This window comes from Corvus hawaiiensis, chromosome 7 (genome assembly GCF_020740725.1).
Source record: "Corvus hawaiiensis isolate bCorHaw1 chromosome 7, bCorHaw1.pri.cur, whole genome shotgun sequence".
Taxonomy (NCBI): domain Eukaryota; kingdom Metazoa; phylum Chordata; class Aves; order Passeriformes; family Corvidae; genus Corvus; species Corvus hawaiiensis.
In genome coordinates this window covers 2,999,151-3,016,444 of record NC_063219.1, presented here as the reverse complement: position 1 = coordinate 3,016,444, position 17,294 = coordinate 2,999,151, and the positions used below count along the sequence as shown (strand labels likewise).

Below are 17,294 nucleotides of genomic sequence, written 5' to 3'. Positions count from 1 at the left end.
GGAATTGCACTACCCAAAACCCAAACTCACCGTGTGATCAAGCTGGTTGGGGACAGAGTGTGGTCACTCTGAGTCCAAGGCAGGGTCTTGTTGTAAAGGGTTTCTGCCACGACAATGAAGTGATGAGCAACGATATCAATCACACTGTCAAAACTGGTTGTGTTGGAGAGAAAAGCTGAGCTGGAACTTATATTGAATTCGTTTAGCGGGCCAGAGATGTTCAGGCCCTTGAGAATGTAGAGGGTGGCTTCTGTGATTTCTAGAGCTGACAGATTGCTGGCAGAGTCGCTTGCCGCTGCTTCCAACAGCCTTGCAAGGGAAGCTCCTTTGGCTGGATTCCTTTTGGTGCTGAGGAAGCTGTCAAACACATCCCAGACACTTGTGGAGTAACTCCCTTTAGTGAGGTTGAAGGTGCTGTGGAGTCTCTGCAGCAGGTTGTGGAGCTCATCCTGTGCCACACTGGAGAGCACGGACAGGTTATTCCAGTCTGCTGAGCTGTCAGAGAAGTTCAGGGAGCTCAGCACTGTGTCATTCAGCAGGGCAGGAAGGAGCACCTTCAAAAGCTGGGATGGGAGCACATCACCCACATCCTGGGCTGGGATGGGGCACGAAGCATCACCCTGCACCAGCCCCTCCGTGGCTGCACTCAGAGCTCTCGCCTTCTCCTGGAGCCAGGAGTTTCCCAGCTCGGAGACAAGGTTTAACTTGGAAAGGAAACTCAGAGAAAAATGCAGAGCTCGGGTGAGGCACGACAGCTCCTTGCAAAAGCGCTCCCTGCTGTTCTTGTAGGCAGCAGCAAACTCTGGGGACAGTTCCAGGTTGGTTATGGCCAGCTGGAACACCCTGGCAAAGGTGTCATTGCTCCCTGTCCCACCCTCCACACCCAAGGAATCCAAGAGGGGCTTGCAGGGGCTCCTGGCTGAGGACTCCCTCAGAGTGGCATTTTCAAACAGCACCTCAAGGGCTACGTGGAGCACATCCTCAAAGGAGCAATTCTGGAGTGTCCTATAGGCTTTGCTGCTGTTCTCAAGGAAAGGACCCAAGGCTAAATGCAGGAACTCCCAAATTGTTGCCTGTAGTGAGGTATTGTGCTGTGAGGGAAACTGGCTGAACTCCTGCAGCAGGAAATGAGAGAAATTATAGACAACATCCATTTTTTCCTCAAGTGTTTTGTTTAAGTTGGTGTCATGAAGAACTTTCATTCCTGCTCTCCACATTTCCATGAGTCTCTGGGTACGGTTACTGTAAGAATCAAGTACCAGGCTGACAGTTTCAAGCTCACTGATGTTATACCTTTTCTGCAAACCTTTCAAAGTTAAGATACCCCTTTGCATGGCCTGCAAGTACATGGAAATGTTGGTTCCCCTGGAGTCTTCATCATCATACAGCTCAAAGATGGAGGATGCAATGTTTAGCATCTGCTTCAGTTCCTTACTGAAAGGAAGACTGGAGTCATTTTCCATGGTATTTAGCAGATTTTGTAGCATGTCTAGAAGTGACTGGGCAGTGAGACTGTCTGTACTATTCCAGTTCAAGGACTGGAGACCTTCAGCAATACGCCAGAAAGCACCAAGTTCATTTTCCTGCCTTCCAGGAGGGCCACTCTGGAGTTTCTGCATTAGCTTAGACAAAGAAGAGATCAGCAGATAATGATCACTGGTATTCACCTTTGCCATCACACCAAGAAGCTGCTCAAGGGACAAGAGGTGTTCTGCAACATTTTCAGAAGTTCCAGGGGTCAACAGGAAGTCAGAAAATAATGATGACACTTCTTCATTTGTGCTGAGATAATTTTCAATGTCTTCAAGTGAGATTGCATCGAGTGCAATCATTTTGATAACCTCCCATGCATTCTCTGTACTAAAATGAGTCCTGTTTAAAATTATCTTGTTCCAAATCACTGCAGCCATAGTTAGAATATCTTGATTTTCTTTTCCATAGGGATTAGAGTAGAACAATCCTTCACCACCCCCTTCATACAGAGGAAGTATTTCTTGAAATATTCTTTCCAAGTCCAGTGTGCTGTCTGTGGCAGAAGTTGAACTGAAAAAGAGTTTTAATGAACTATACAAATCACTCAGATCTGAGGATTTAATTGCTTCAGTAGAATTATGAAAGATCTGATGCACCAGTGGTTTTCCAGGAGCTACCCCAAAGTCCACAAGGATTAGAGCTTTCTTCAAAATGTGCAGGAGTTCCACATATTCAGCCACTTCTGTTAGGCTCCATTTGGAGGTCAGCAGGCTGCCAGTGGCGTGCCACAGCCGGGAGAAGTGTCCCCACTCGGGCTGGCTGGAGGCAGCTCTGCCCACTTGCAGCAGCTCGTATAGACTGCTGTTCCTCATGGAAGCAGATGGTGACAGATGGGAAAACACAGGCAGCCCATCCCAGTCTGCTGAGCTGTCAGAGAAGTTCAGGGAGCTCAGCACTGTGTCATTCAGCAGGGCAGGAAGGAGCACCTTCAAAAGCTGGGATGGGAGCACATCACCCACATCCTGGGCTGGGATGGGGCACGAAGCATCACCCTGCACCAGCCCCTCCGTGGCTGCACTCAGAGCTCTCGCCTTCTCCTGGAGCCAGGAGTTTCCCAGCTCGGAGACAAGGTTTAACTTGGAAAGGAAACTCAGAGAAAAACGCAGAGCTCGGGTGAGGCACGACAGCTCCTTGAAAAAGCGCTCCCTGCTGTTCTTGTAGGCAGCAGCAAACTCTGGGGACAGTTCCAGGTTGGTTATGGCCAGCTGGAACACCCTGGCAAAGGTGTCATTGCTCCCTGTCCCACCCTCCACACCCAAGGAATCCAAGAGGGGCTTGCAGGGGCTCCTGGCTGAGGACTCCCTTAGAGTGGCATTTTCAAACAGCACCTCAAGGGCTACGTGGAGCACATCCTCAAAGGAGCAATTCTGGAGTGTCCTATAGGCTTTGCTGCTGTTCTCAAGGAAAGGACCCAAGGCTAAATGCAGGAACTCCCAAATTTTTGCCTGTAGTGAGGTATTGTGCTGTGAGGGAGACTGGCTGAACTCCTGCAGTAGAAGATTAGTTAAATTATAGATAGGGTTAATTATGTCTTCACTGGTACCTTCACTGGCACTTGTAGAATGAAGGATTTTCATTCCTGTTCTCAGAAGTTCAGACAAGCTCTCGAAGGTTTTGTTGTCAAAATTAAAGAAAAGTTCTATAGATTTTAGTTTGCTGACATTATAACGCAGCTGTAGGTCTTTTAACACGTCCAACGTCTTTTGGACAGCTTGAGTGACTTGTGAGATATTGGCTACTCCAGAGCTTTCCCCAAACTCTTTAAACACGGCTGTTATAAATTCTGACAGCTGATCCAATTCTTCACTGAGGACAGCACTTGAATTGTTGCTCAGCTTTTGCAAATGGCTGTTTAACACCTCCAAAAACTGCCCATAGGCAATGATGGCTGTGTTATTCCACTTCATGGATCTCAGTTTCTCCCCAATGCGCCAGTAGACGTTCAACTCATCCCACCAGGCCTCACCCATGGACTTCTCTACAGCCCTCATCAGCTCAAACACAGGCAGCAGGAGGTACTGATAACCTACATTTGTGCCTGTCATTCTAAAAAACATCTTCTGGAGAGCTAGGAGCTGCTCTGGGAAGTTTCTGTAGGACTCAGGCTCAAGCAGATCATCAGAAAACACAGATGGGATTTCTCGCATTCCACCCAAACGGTCTCTGAGACCTTCCAGAAGTGATGGCATGCTTGTGGAGAGCAACATTTTGAGAGCATCCTTAGTTTGCAGTGTACTAAAATTAGAATTATTTAGCAGAGATGGATTCCAAAGCATTGTAGCTAATTTTAAAGCCCTCTGAATTTCTTTCCACTGGGTCATTGTATTGAAAATGGAAGTCCCATTAAAGTCACTCTGTAATTGCAGTGATGTGAAGTTATAGATTTCATCAATTATTTCCTTATTATATGGTTCCTTTAATTTATAATAATGATGTGGATTCATTCCCAGTTCAAGAAATGCATACAATTTCTGTAATGTTTCATTCTTCAAATTTCTGAATAGATTTAAGCTTTTAAATTCACTTCTATTCATTTTTTCCTCAAAGCCTTTTAAACGATGTAGATGCTTTTGTATGGCTTCTAAATCATCTGAATTAATGGACCTCTTGGAGTGCTTTCCACCAATCTCTGGTGACCTTATTTTTCTGGAGGGGAACAAAAAAGTGTTTTAGTGAATATGAAATCAATGCAAGTGGAAATGTAAGGTGATTTAGAGCAAAGATCGTAGATTTGAATTACACTGTTAGTAATATCCCTTTAGCTAATGTCTCACCTTAGAACTTCCTCCAATTCAGATACTAAAGTGTGATTGTCTTTCCAGTGAACAAAGGAATTACAAATAGATCTGGCCAGCCAACTGCTTTCTTTATCTACAACAAAAAAGTGAAAAGTGTATTAGTAAAGATCATGTAATTTTGGAACCTGAGAAGTGCTACAATGGCAAATCTATCTGGGATAATGTGCACATACGAAGTTAGGCTCCTACCACAAGCCACAATATGCTGGTTACAAATCTGAGTGTTCTTTTGGGGTGTAACTCTTCCTGGCCTTTCGAGGGAAGTGAGGATGCTGCCTGGCATCCTAGAAATTACTTTCCATGCTGAAATCACTCAGGAACAATTCACTGCTCCTGTGATCTGGACACTAACAGAGGTCTCCTCCTGCTTTAGGAGCACTTTGCTATCAGTAATGCAGGGTAAGGTGGCCAGGTATTTATTATGGTTTCCTTCCCTTCATTTAGAGTTGCTTTTTACTGCTCACACATAAGCTCTGTCTGCAGCATCATTTATGTCTCCCACAGCCATTTACACTCATCTTGAGGTCCCCATGTGTCCAGTCCTCTCACCAGCCACTTCTCCATGTTTTCCCTACTTGCACATCTCATCTTTCTTCTTATCCACCTCAACTTCCACAATCTCCATGAAACAAGTAGAGGACAGACAGCATTACCCATCTGTCCCTTGTAGCATTTAGCTGCTGTTCCTTTCCCCTGCCTGCTCACAGATCCCCAGTTAGAGGGGGATATCCAGCACTGTCTCTGCTGGAAGGGACAGGGATTTAAAGGAAGAGCTAATTTAAGCTTGTTTTGCAGCCCAGCCCCAGCCCCTGCCTTGACACACCGAGCTGAGTTTGACAGGGCCCACAACCAGAGGCAGATTTTGACATCACCCCCCAAAAAAGCGAATCAAGGTAAAACATTACTGCTCCCCATTTCCACTGAGGCTGCAAACTCATGTTAATTCATTGTCTACTGACAAAACCAAGCTTTTTTACTTTTCCGTTTGAAATGAGGCATTTTACTCGCATTTGTAAAAAGCTGAAAGAAGAATCCATTACGCTGAGCCCTGAACTCAGCATAATGTGTGCAATCTGTATGGTTACTTACTAGCCTGCAGTTTGCCTCTCCTCAGCACCACAGGTTTTCAGCAGAGATATGACTCAATGGAGGAGTCTTACCTTGCTCCAAGCAGTTCAGGGTATGTGGAGAATCTGTAGCCCCATTCTGAACAGTTTTGAATCCATCATCACCCACAAGAGATGCAGAGACATTCTGAGCTGCCAGCACAACACTAAAGGCGGGGGGGGGGGGGGAAGAAAAATGAATTGTGGTTACAGGTTTATGAGAAGAAATAGAACAAATATTCTAATAGGAAACAGCTGGAGTACAGCCTATCATTCTTAAAATGTCTGACAGACAAGACATAGCCCCTATTTTTAATTATTTGTTTGATCGATCATGCACAGGATACAAACACCAGGGGCTTTGATGGGAAGGCCATGGCATCATATTAGCACAAACACGTGTGGCACTCACTAGGTGCACTTGTTCAGAGAGTTATGTACAATCTGCAGGCCACTTAAATTCTGCCAGCAGGTCTCAGAAAACACCCAGGTGACACACCAGCCATGTCATTCACTGCTGTGGGGGAATTTCCTCCTAAAAAAGCCAAGAACCAAGGAGACAAGGCTCCACAGAGAGCAGGGATCCCGAGGGGAAACACATCTGTGGAAGGAAGAAGCAATTACAAAAAACTGTTGCCGTTTCCAATTCTCCTTCTTTCCTCTTTTATGCTGTAATAGCTGGGCTGACAGGGAAGCAAGGAATGTTTTTCAGTCTTAGGAAGGAATAAGCTGATAATCAGGCATATTGTAGCACAGAGGAACTCATTTACAGGACTGCCTGCTCAGGTGTGTAGGTTACTGAAAACTTCACTGTGATTATTAGTCCCTTTTGCTTCTCCTGTATAAAGAGTAGCTCTTCACTGTAGGCATGGGGTCACTGAAATGCACCATCTCTCTCTCACCTGCCTGAAGTTCTGTACATAATACATAAAGAACCTGGCTGGGCTGATGTCAGTGACATGAATAAATACATACTGATCTGTGGGAACAGGCTGCTACTGAGGACAGAGCACTGGGGATCTCTTCTCTCCTAATTTAACATAACGTCTCCATGCAGGTTTCGTAGGCTTGGTGCTTGGCATTTTCATTCTGCAGATGTGCTTGTAAGAGTCTTAGAGGGGAAGAAACTCAGTTGTAAGTGACATATTTAGCTGAGCAATGGCAGAGCCAAGGAGGAGGCAGGCACAGGCTGCCAAAAGAGGATGCATATCACGCAGATCAGAAGGCAGCAAACATGGAAACAAGTGTTGTTGCTGCCCTTTTATTTCAGTCTTGCAGGACTTCTGCAGACTTTGGCTGTGGAGAAAAAGCTCAGCTATGTGCTATCTTACAGCAACAAACAGGAACATTCGTGAAATAAGTCTGCAAAACAGGTTTTTGTGAGTAATAAAATCGGCTGCTAAACTTTCTATAGGATTCATGACTTGGAAGTTACTGTTTCACAGTGGTGGTGTTTATCACTTGGTTAATACAGATGCCACAACGAGCAAAAGTTCTTTTCTTCTATACCTTCATATTTCTACCACAAAAAAAAATTCCCATGTGCAGCACTTCTTTAGGAGTTCGGTCCTGCCTGAGTAAGAGACGTGGCCAGGCTCGCTAAGATGTGCTTTTGTAAGCATCATTAAAAGTACTGTTTGTGCAATCTCTTTGCAATAACTCTTTACTCATGCATTTACAGTGCCAGATGCCAGGCATAAAAGCACTACACAGTTCTGGTGATGAAATTCTATGTGCCTCTTTGTCGTGCCTATGACAACTTCGCCCAGTTCTGCAGCTGTAGAGCAAAGCAGAGCAGCACAGTAAATATTAATTCTCCCTGGGCACTCAAACAGGGCTGGTTCTCAGGCTGGGTTCTGGGAGCCAGTAAATGCAAACAAATGCAATAATCCTGTGACTGAAACAGCAGCATGAACAAAACGTTTCTGAATGAAATTACAATTCTTGCCACACTGCTACTGACTCCTTTAAGGATAAGGACATTACAACTTACACATGGGTCTCACAATGCAGCATGGAAAATTACCTTGATATTAAATGTACAGGTTTTTAAGTGCCTTGGCAACACACCAGCGATCAAAAGTGAGTCCCTCTAAGCCTGGGTGCAATCAAAGTGGCAAAGTTTCTACAACTTCTTTTGACATCTTTACCCAACTGCTCATGTATGCAAGATAAAAACAAAAAGCAGTCTGAAAATGCAGTTTCTTGGTGTCCTCCATGTGCTGTAACAACTGGACTATCCAGAATATTTTATAGCAGGGTCAGTCACACATCCAGAAGATGACTTGGAACAGAGTCCCTTTATCTTGAGTAATTCAAGTCTTCTGGAGATCAGGGAGAGTTTAGCCCAAGTACAGACCAGGAAAAGGATTTCAAGCCTAAGCCTGTTTTAGAAATTTCTATTGTCCTAGGTGCAAACTGCATCAAATATTTCAGCACAGTTAAATAATGCAGTTAAGCCAGCTGTGCCTTAAATATAATATATATAATAAATATCATATCATATCATATATAATGGTTAACTATAACCATTGAGCAAGTGCATAACTGGCACTTTATTCTCCAAGTCAGACATGTTAAAGCCCATATGTTAGAAAACTAGGCTCCCTCTCCTTTCTGCCCTCTTGGGACCAGTCCTGAAAGATTAAACCAGCAGCAGATTAGGTAGTCAGTTTTAAAAAACAACATTATGGCTCCCCTACAAGTGCCTGAGGTGTTCCAAAGCAACCTGACCTTGGCTCTGAGCTTTTCTGGAAAGAAGCAGCCGGCTGCTTTCTTCACCCAGCCAGGAGGGCTTTTCTTCCTCCAAAGGCAGTGGCTGTGACTCACCAGCTTTTTATCTGCACAAGGGCATGACAGTGCCTCTAAGCAGGCTGGGAGAAAACTCAAGAGTTTACATCAAGTTCCCATTAAAAGAATGACACAAGAGTCAGTGAAAAACAACACACTGCTCACAGTCCATGGACACCTTTAGAGATGCATTAGTGTGGAGCTGCATCATTCCCCAAACAAATCACACTTTTAAGGTAACACCTTTCCCTCAAGAGGAGAGGTGATGTCCTTAGAGGCCAATACACAAACCAACTTTCGGTGCTTCTCCTGCCATTTTCTCTATTTTACCTGCTTGGATTCTGAAGGAAATCAATTATGTCTCGCAGTTGCATGTTGTCCTGGAACACATCTGGGGCCAGCAAAAGCAGGTGCCACAGGGAGGTGTCATTCTGCACTTGGGAGACGAGCCTCAGAAATGAGACCATTTCGTTGACAAAGGTCTCCTGGTACTGTGGGTTGTGCTGCACCTTAACAAATAAAAACGTATGAAATTACTTAAGAACCAGAAGAAATTGTTTAATAACCACAAGCCTTGCTGCTGGGGGGTCCTTTTTATGTTTTTCAGCTGGCACTGTACTTGCATGCAAATCTGCAAACAATACATTCAAAGGACAGGCAATAACTGAGAGTGTGACTGTGCTTTACCTTCACACCCCAGGTTGTACAGTAAATTCTCTGTTCAGACAAGCCCTACGATTCACAATGTCCTGAAGAATCCAAAGACTAGGAATACAAGAAAATTAATATCAATCCTAACCCTGGAAAAGAAGAAAAAAAAAAAAAAGAAGGCTTCACCTTTAAAGGATTAATTTGCTTTAATTATATTGCTTTCCAAAGACAACTACTGCTTCAATCATGAATTGTTGGATCAGATGCAGGAGTCACTGGATGAAGTTATACAGCTGAGGTAATACACAATTAAATTTATTGCCTTCCCAAGGTTTAAACATTCTTATTTACACCACATCCTCATGCTGTTCTATTGACCTGTCACTGCAGCAGGGCAAACAAAGAGGAGAAGCAAGGCCCAGGTGTGTGAGAACCCTCAGTGGCCACGAGCTGATGGCTGGATGATCCTTGGCTTTCAAGCCACGTACTCAGCTTGGAGGTCTTTGGGCTAACTGCATGCACAAGGATTAACTCAGCCTCACTGTGCCCTACTTGCACTTGGGAACAGAGATGAGCAACTCCTGCCCACAAGGGGCCATGTGGTAGCTACCAAACACTGCCTGACGTGTGTGAACTGCTGCAGCAGTTCCCAGGGAAGGAACAACTCCCAGCTGCAGTCCCCAGGGAAGGTCCCAGGCACCCACCTGGGAGAGCTGGCTCCTGAACTCCTGGGCAAACGACTCCAGAAGTGACGAGTGGGTGAAGCAGAAGGTGTGGTGGATATTGGCTGCCATGCTCCCTCCGGTGGCACCGGGATGCGCCAGGTACCGCGACAAGACCTCACACAGCAGGGCCCTGAGATTCCCTGCAGTGGAGTGTTGGGGCTGGTTCTGAAAGAACAACAAAACATTCAGGGCAGCTGTAAAGCAACAGTGTACTTGGGATGGTTTTAAAGGCAGTGATGAGGCTTTTTTTAAGGGATAGCAGTGACATGTGAAAAGCATTGTGGTTACAAGCACTTACACATAGGCAGAATTCTAACAGCTGAACAGTGTCACTAAATCCTCTCAAACTCCTCATATTATACAGAGAAATGTGTGTATAAGTGTTCGTAGGCCTTGACACCAAAACACAGAAAGTGTCCATTACATTGTACCAAATTTCTGTCACAAAGGAATTGATCCTGTAAATATTCAATACCTACATAATAAACACAGTGCCTCTGATGCCACTGCATGACTGTCATGGGCAAATAAATACCTGAATGTCAAAGCCTGTGACACCGTATCTTTAATTTCATAAGAAAGAAAATATACTGCAAGCACCTTAACTCACACAAGTTCTGAACAAAGTATCTTAGGGTATTGTGTGTGACTATATTTTATATTTCATAGTATTATGTCCCAAGGTTTGCCTGGTTTCTGCCTAGAGGATAAAAAACTTTCCACAAAGCTTAAAAATCCACCCACAATCACTATGTTTCCAAAATAAAGCTCATTCACATAATAGGAGAGATCCTAAAGCAATAAAAGCTGTGTGTTGGTACTTGGAGCTTCTAATTCTTTAAGTATGAGGATACATAAATGTTCACACTCAGCTACTATGCAAATACAGACTTACCTTCCCAAAACTGAGGATCCTGTTGAACGTGTTGGTGCTGGAAGTCAAGCTGGATGGTGATGAAATGTTCTGAAGGTTTTTCTCTCCATGTGATACCAAATCCCCAAATGCTGCAATAACAGTGTGAAACACTGTATTTTACTTATGTCTTTTAAAACCTCTTTGCTACATAAAACTCTTGCAGAGGACAGCTACACATGGCTTTGGGTGCACCATTGTTATTAATCTGTTTCCAAAGGTACAGCCAGTGGCATCCTGTAAGTACTTCAGGTTTTTTTCTGATACAATTACATTCTGGATGACACTGTAACTTGTTACATGGGGCCACGACCTATCATTTTTAATTTTTTCTTTTAATAAAACGTAGAACTGAGATCCTTGCTGAGCATCAACATGAGTCAGTAGCTCCCATAACTGTTCATTGATTTACTTCCCCCCCCCCCCACGCCTCTGCACTTGGTCCCTTTTGCATTCAGCCTTTTTCTGTCTGTGCACCACAGAGGGTGCTGGCAGGAATGCTAATTGGAACAGTGAATGGCTGGAGCAGAACAGGCAAATGCAAATCTGTAATCATTCACTTCATCGTGAGCTCCCTGCAGAAAGGACTATCCATCATGATGGCTTGCAGATTGTACCAGCCATTACCATCAATAAATAATAATTGTAATGATTTCATGGTAACTTTCAGTCTGAAAGTTCCTTCAGGAAAGAGAATCACATCAGAGGAGAACATCACCAACAATAAATATCCGCTCTGGCACAGAAGACAACTTATTTGCTGGATAACCGTGGATAAAAACACACTTGAAAAGAAATCATAAGCTGTTTATGGAGAATTTGTGGGCAGTAAAAGGGCAATATTCCACAAATAGCCAGGTCTCTAATTAATGTCCAATCAATCTGTGATCTTGCATTGCTCCTGTGAAGCACAACCTTTTAATCCTGGTTCCTTGGCCAAATTCCAAAGTCTTTTCTACAGACAGTTACTTGTACTTGTTCCCAAGAATTTACACTAATGTCGTGGCCATGGCCACGTGCCTCTATGAAACACATGAATCATTTCAGCAGTGCTCTAAGAATTGCAGCTCTGTCCAGAGAGTTTCAAAAGGTCAGCGTTCCCAGAGCAGCGAGTAACCTACCCAGTGAAGCATTCCTGCTTTCCGGACCCTCCACACTCCATGATGATGGCTGCCTGTCCTTGGCTACACTGGATGAGCTCCTGTGCTTGCTGGGGGAAAGAAGAATGAAAGAGACACCTGTAACAACTCCCAGAATTTCTTGTAATTAACTTATGCTTTACTGCCTTAACTCAGAATGTGTCTATGGCCGGATTTCATGGCAGGTGTGTTGAAATCTGGCTTATGCAAAAGCCTGGTTCCTTCTGGAGGCCTGGCACGTATCTTGGGGAAGCAAAAGTACAGAACCATGGCTACAAAGTACATGGCCTTACCAAGAAATCCTTCCAGGCAACAGGACCTGTTCATCCTTCCCAAACATTTCACTACAGGAGAAAAGGGTGGAAGAAGTCGTTGCTGAGCTTGGCTTTTGGACTTCCCTTTTATTAAGGGAAATTTCAAGTAACACCTTGCACACTTTGGTAAATGCCTCTAAGGAACAGAATCAAAGGTGAGAACCTCACCCATTTTCTCTGCTGACCACTGGTTATACACAGTTTTAGGGAAAGTTATAAAACAGCTTAACAAGAGCTTCAGTAAGTCGCACAATGGGAGAGGAGAAAAACAGCCTCGATTAGCTGAGTATTACAAAATAATCTATCCAGGTATCGAAGGGCCACAGCTCAAACACTTTGTGACAAACTCACCCATAGGGGTCCTGCTCCTATTCATCTGGAGCCTTCCCCTTCCCAAGGAATCTTTTCCTGAGGTTTTAGACTCTGCTCTCTCCTGCTAGTTTTGCTGTGGCTACTTAACAGTAGGTGTTTTCCCTTGTAAGGCTGACACTGACCATACAAGGGTAGGTATGGCCACATATCTATAATGATACTTCACACAGACAACTTTCAAGAGTGGTCAAGATGCCTGTTAATGACTCACACTCTTGATCTAAAATTTGGCCAAATTCTTTGATTTTCATTTGGCAGGAAAAACCACTTATTTCCTAAACAGCTTTTCAGAAACAAAAAACAGAAAGCAAGAAGGATGTGTAGCTACTGAAACCCATGGAAGACCTCCAGCTTTGGCACTAGAAGCTCCCATTTCTTCATTTCAATACCCCAAATGAACCATTGTTTAACATGCCCAGGGAAAATCAATGACACTGAGGAAAGGAGCTGTGAATCCAGGCATCCAGTCTCCATGTGGCTTTGCCTTCCCTCCTCTCTTCTGCTGCATGACCTTGAATTTGATTAGGATTCACCTTGTGCAACTTCAGTCGCCCACATCCTCAGTCATCCTTCCCACCCATGGAGAGATTCTGACTTGGCCTAGGAAATTACCCTCTCTCTGCACTAAGGAGGATCCTTAAAGAGCCACCAACCCCAGGATGCCCCATCCTGCCTGATGTGCTCTCTGGTGAGGCCCATTTTAGCTCTTCAGACTCTCAAGCTCTGGCCAAGAGGGATTTTCAGGCTCTGACACAACCACTATGGAGCAGCCTCTCACCTGAGAGCAAAGACAAGCAACAAGGGCCATTGTGAGGTGCCCAGATTTTCAGCTCTCCATGAACCAGCCAGGCCTCAGCATGGCATGTTCCCTGGGGGTGTGTCAGAACTGGGCAGCTGAGACACAGAAACCACCCTGGCTGGCATGCCTCAAAGCAAATGCTACTTGGCTTCAATTGGAACATCAAGAAATTGAAATGCTCCTGCTGAACATTTCCATTTCAGCAAACTGACACTCCAACAAAATGTGCCCAGCCAGCTCCACACTGCAAATCTCTGTGCTTTTGTGGGCAAAAATTGTTTCTCCCTTTTCGTGTGTTTCCCAACACATCTGACGGCCTCCAGAGAGGACACCTGTTCTGGCTGGCACCTGGAGGGCCTGCTCAAAGAGCAGTTGCTCCAGAACTAACATCCAGACTTCCAGCCAAAGCATCCTGAACTGATCCCTCCCAGTGGCAGATCAGCATTCTGGGCTGCTCTGGGGGCAAGTCTTATCACTGACCTGACCCACAGTCATGCAAAAAAAAAGTTCCTTTGCTTTGATCTGGGTGACCTGAAGAGCTTTCTCAGGGAGCAAAATTCTCTTCAGCAGAAGATTCAAGCCTGAATCAGTGGACACATTCCTGAGAGCTTTCCCTAAGGTGATTATTTCTGAAGTGTCCATGTTGCAGCTGATATTCTCTTTTCTAAGTGTCAGATATCTGTTAGAACAGGTAGTTGAGGTGTATCTGTCATGGACAAACTTGTATGTACATGCAGACATGCATGGATGCTCCCTCCCCCTCAAAACAGGCTTTGTTTTACAGTTCCTAACACCTGGAAATATTCAGATTCCCTTACAGTCTGAGGGATGAGATGTCATTGAGTCTTGGCAGCAGATCTTCTGGTGTGTATGGTGTGCCCTTACACCTGGCATCGGAATCACACAGCACTGTCTGCAGGAATGGGAAGAAGCCTGCGCTGGGAAGGTTTCGGGGTGCAAGATAACCTGGAGGAAGAAAGAGAGAGAAAATGCCATTATGATGATGAGGACACGCACTTTTTGGCCATATGTTTCTGTCAGGATGTGCTATTTTCCCTTCCTAAACAACAGGACAGATTCTCAGTTTCACTGAGGCTCCTTTCACTGACTCCACCCAGGCAGTGTCATCTGCCAAATCCCACTATAAGCACCTCCACAACACTGACAAAGCCATCACAGGCTATTTAATCATAGAATTATAGAATGGTTTGGCTTGGAAGAAACCTTGAAGGTTGTCCAGTTCCAACGTGCCTGCCATGGGCAGGGACACCTTCCACTAGACCCAGTTGTTCAGGGTCCCAGTTAATAGGAAGAAGAGCCAAGCTATTTGTTCATAGGATACCTGTCAGTCCTGAAGCAACTGCAGATTTCCCCCCTCCACTCCACGATCCAAGAACAGGCAAGAAATGACAAAAAAAAAAAAACCCCTTAGATTAAGATATCCTAATTCTGTCTTTAAAAAGTGAAGTAAAATAAAAGCAGGCACATGGCCAGAGTAACTTGAAGCACCCATGAGAATGTGTTCTCCAACACTTGGACTGGCTTCTATGCAACACCACAATCTCTATTTCCAAGCCAGGCTGTTAAAACAGGGCTTTGTCTCAGCTTTTACCACAGGAAGGGGCAGAGGACCAACAAACATCCTTTGCCTTTTGTGCAGAGCTGCCCTGGGAAGGCAGAGGAGGAATCCATCACCACCACCCAGCGCAGAGCAGCTCCAGCACCATCTGCCTGGTGACCTGGGATGCTGGCAGCCAGTGCTGAGGGATGAGCTCTGTGTCCCTGTCTCCCGTTTCTCCAGACACAGAGTGGACCTGAACAATGAGACACTCGAGTGTTTTATGTGCCACTTGCCCCGTGCTGCTCGCTGCCAGCCCGCAGAGTTCACGGCTGCTCTTCCTCTTGGAGACAAACGCTCCCATAAATCTTCAAACTCTTTTGCTGGATCACAGCAACATATTATTTAAAATAATCATTTGGAAAATTACCTGGCAAAGGACATTGCTATTATTTCTGCTATGGAAAGGAGCCAGATTTGCTAAAGGCCTGCAGGCAGGCTTGTGGTAATTGATCACCTTGCTCTTTTAGTCTTCAAAGATGCCCTGTGACTCTCACCCAGGCACAGCTTTATCTCTTACCCCTTCACCAAGGACACGGTGCTACATTTGTACAACATTTATTCATTAGAGCAGTGCTCAAACCCCAGATGCTCCCAGAGGCCTTGGCAGGAGTAGATGGAGTCCATGGCTGTTGGTCTCCTGGATGGAGACTGGATTTTCCTGAGCTTTCCTCAGCACATGAACACAAGAGCTCATGGTTTAGCACAGGAGCTCCCACTGAGCAAGACAGCAAGTGGCACAGAGGCCTCTGAGACCTGCAGAGGTACAGGTACCCACTCTGATGGTGGTGTGATTCTCTTCTACACCTCAGTGGAGAGTTAGGTGTACAAGAGAAAATTAGAGGACACGGATGCTGTCAGAGGAGAAGGCTACCTGCCATGGGAAGCTCCCCCAACACTCCCCGCATCCCTCAAGTCACCTCAGGAGTTACACCCTTCCCTCCCTCATTCCCTCAGGAGTTACACAGCTGGCTGAACCAGCTCCTGGTAACCACAGAGCACCAAGGGCAGTAAAAGAGCTCTCTTATCCCTACAGGCAGAACTTCTGGTGTTGGGGCCACAGGACCAAGCATCCACCACTCTAAACGTGTTGCAGGGTAATTTACCTGCTAGCCATGAGGGAAACTTTAGAGCAGGACACTTTAATCTGGAAGCACCCTTGTGTGAATATCCCTGCCATGTCTGTGGTGTTTGCCCTTTGGGATCACCAATTACAGCCCTGCACACACGGACATTTTCCTCGCATCTTCCTTCTGATCTCCCACATCCTCATTCCCATGCAGGGCATTGACCTGCACACCAACTCAAAAATGCACACTACAGACCTCACTGGATTGGTGTCCCTACCAGAATGAAGCGTCAAAGACGTGGGAAGCCATGAGACCTGGGATGGAGGGCATAGCCACAATGATGTGTAGGAGCTGGGAGGGAAACGGCTCCACCCTTCACTGCCCTCCACATCTACCAACGACCACCAGGGCCAGGAGATAAGCTCATGTCTCTTAGTAGACCAGGAGCAGCTGAAGCTGTGTAACTCCTCAGGGAAAGGCTGAACAGGGAACACAAAGATGGGTCTGGGGAGCACTGGTCTTCTCCAGAGACAGTTTACAGAGGTGATTAACCAAAGAGATCCTGATGAATCCAGAGCAGAGGAAGACTCTTCCTTGAGGTACAAACAGCAATAACAAATGTTAGAATTGGACTCAAAGGTGGCACACTTTGAACTAAGTGGGCAATTAAACAACCAGCTGCTCTTCACAAGCGAGGTGTTCAGCGTAAGAGCACAGTGATGGTATCGGCTCTTTCCTTTCTTTTGAAACAGCAGCCTCAAATATAAAGAGCCAGGAACTTGTGACCTGAAGTTTGGAAGTGCTGCCACTTGTGGTGGTGGCACAATGCCTGTGAAGAGCTCGTTGACCCATGAGGTTGAGGCACTCAGCGAGGCTCTGCCAGCTCGCAGCAGATGCTGAGCAGTTTGCTGGTGGCTGGATGCAGCCATGGGGCCTGATCCATCCCTGAGTCACTGCAGGCATGAGCCAGTGTTACCCCACGATGCTCCTGGCACAGGGGCAGTGGCAGTGCCAGGGAGGACTCTTCTGGAAGAGGCCTGGGCTCTGACAGCAGTTAGAGAATTAAGGAAGCTTTTTGAGAAAGACCATGACACAGAAAATTGCAAAATGTCTGGGCCAGATTTCCATGTGGTGTGAGTTAGACCCATGCTGGTTCTCAGCCCTACATCCTGCAAAGGAAGGAATTTACTGATGCCAAGGCGAGTCATGAGATCAATGCTCTCCCTGCTCCATCCTCCCTCCCTCCATCCCCTTGCTCGTGGTGAGGAGACGTGACCCCACAGAGCCACACGGGCGGTCCTGCCCACACCAACAAATTCCCTGCTGGCCCTGGAACCACTGCCTGGATGGCCAGGGAGGAAGCAGCTTCAGGAGACCTCCGTAACTACCTGTCCCTGCCCTGGCTGAGGTTTATCCAGCACGCCAGTGACATCAGTACACAGTGTAAGCACCAGCTAGGAAATGTG

General features: G+C 45.7%; 1 protein-coding gene across 1 annotated transcript in view; it reads right to left on the bottom strand.

The window, feature by feature from the left end:
- The window catches only part of ABCA12 (ATP binding cassette subfamily A member 12), a 79,694-nt gene that overhangs the window by 49,470 nt on the left and 12,930 nt on the right, over window positions 1-17,294 (bottom strand). Inside the window, exons 3-10 of the mRNA XM_048309252.1 lie at window positions 13,959-14,106; window positions 11,638-11,726; window positions 10,499-10,608; window positions 9,583-9,768; window positions 8,558-8,736; window positions 5,492-5,604; window positions 4,308-4,404; window positions 31-4,179 (exon numbers count right to left, since the gene is read on the bottom strand). Coding sequence (XP_048165209.1) covers window positions 31-4,179; window positions 4,308-4,404; window positions 5,492-5,604; window positions 8,558-8,736; window positions 9,583-9,768; window positions 10,499-10,608; window positions 11,638-11,726; window positions 13,959-14,106 — 5,071 coding nt within the window. The remainder of the gene's footprint in view (window positions 1-30; window positions 4,180-4,307; window positions 4,405-5,491; window positions 5,605-8,557; window positions 8,737-9,582; window positions 9,769-10,498; window positions 10,609-11,637; window positions 11,727-13,958; window positions 14,107-17,294) is intronic.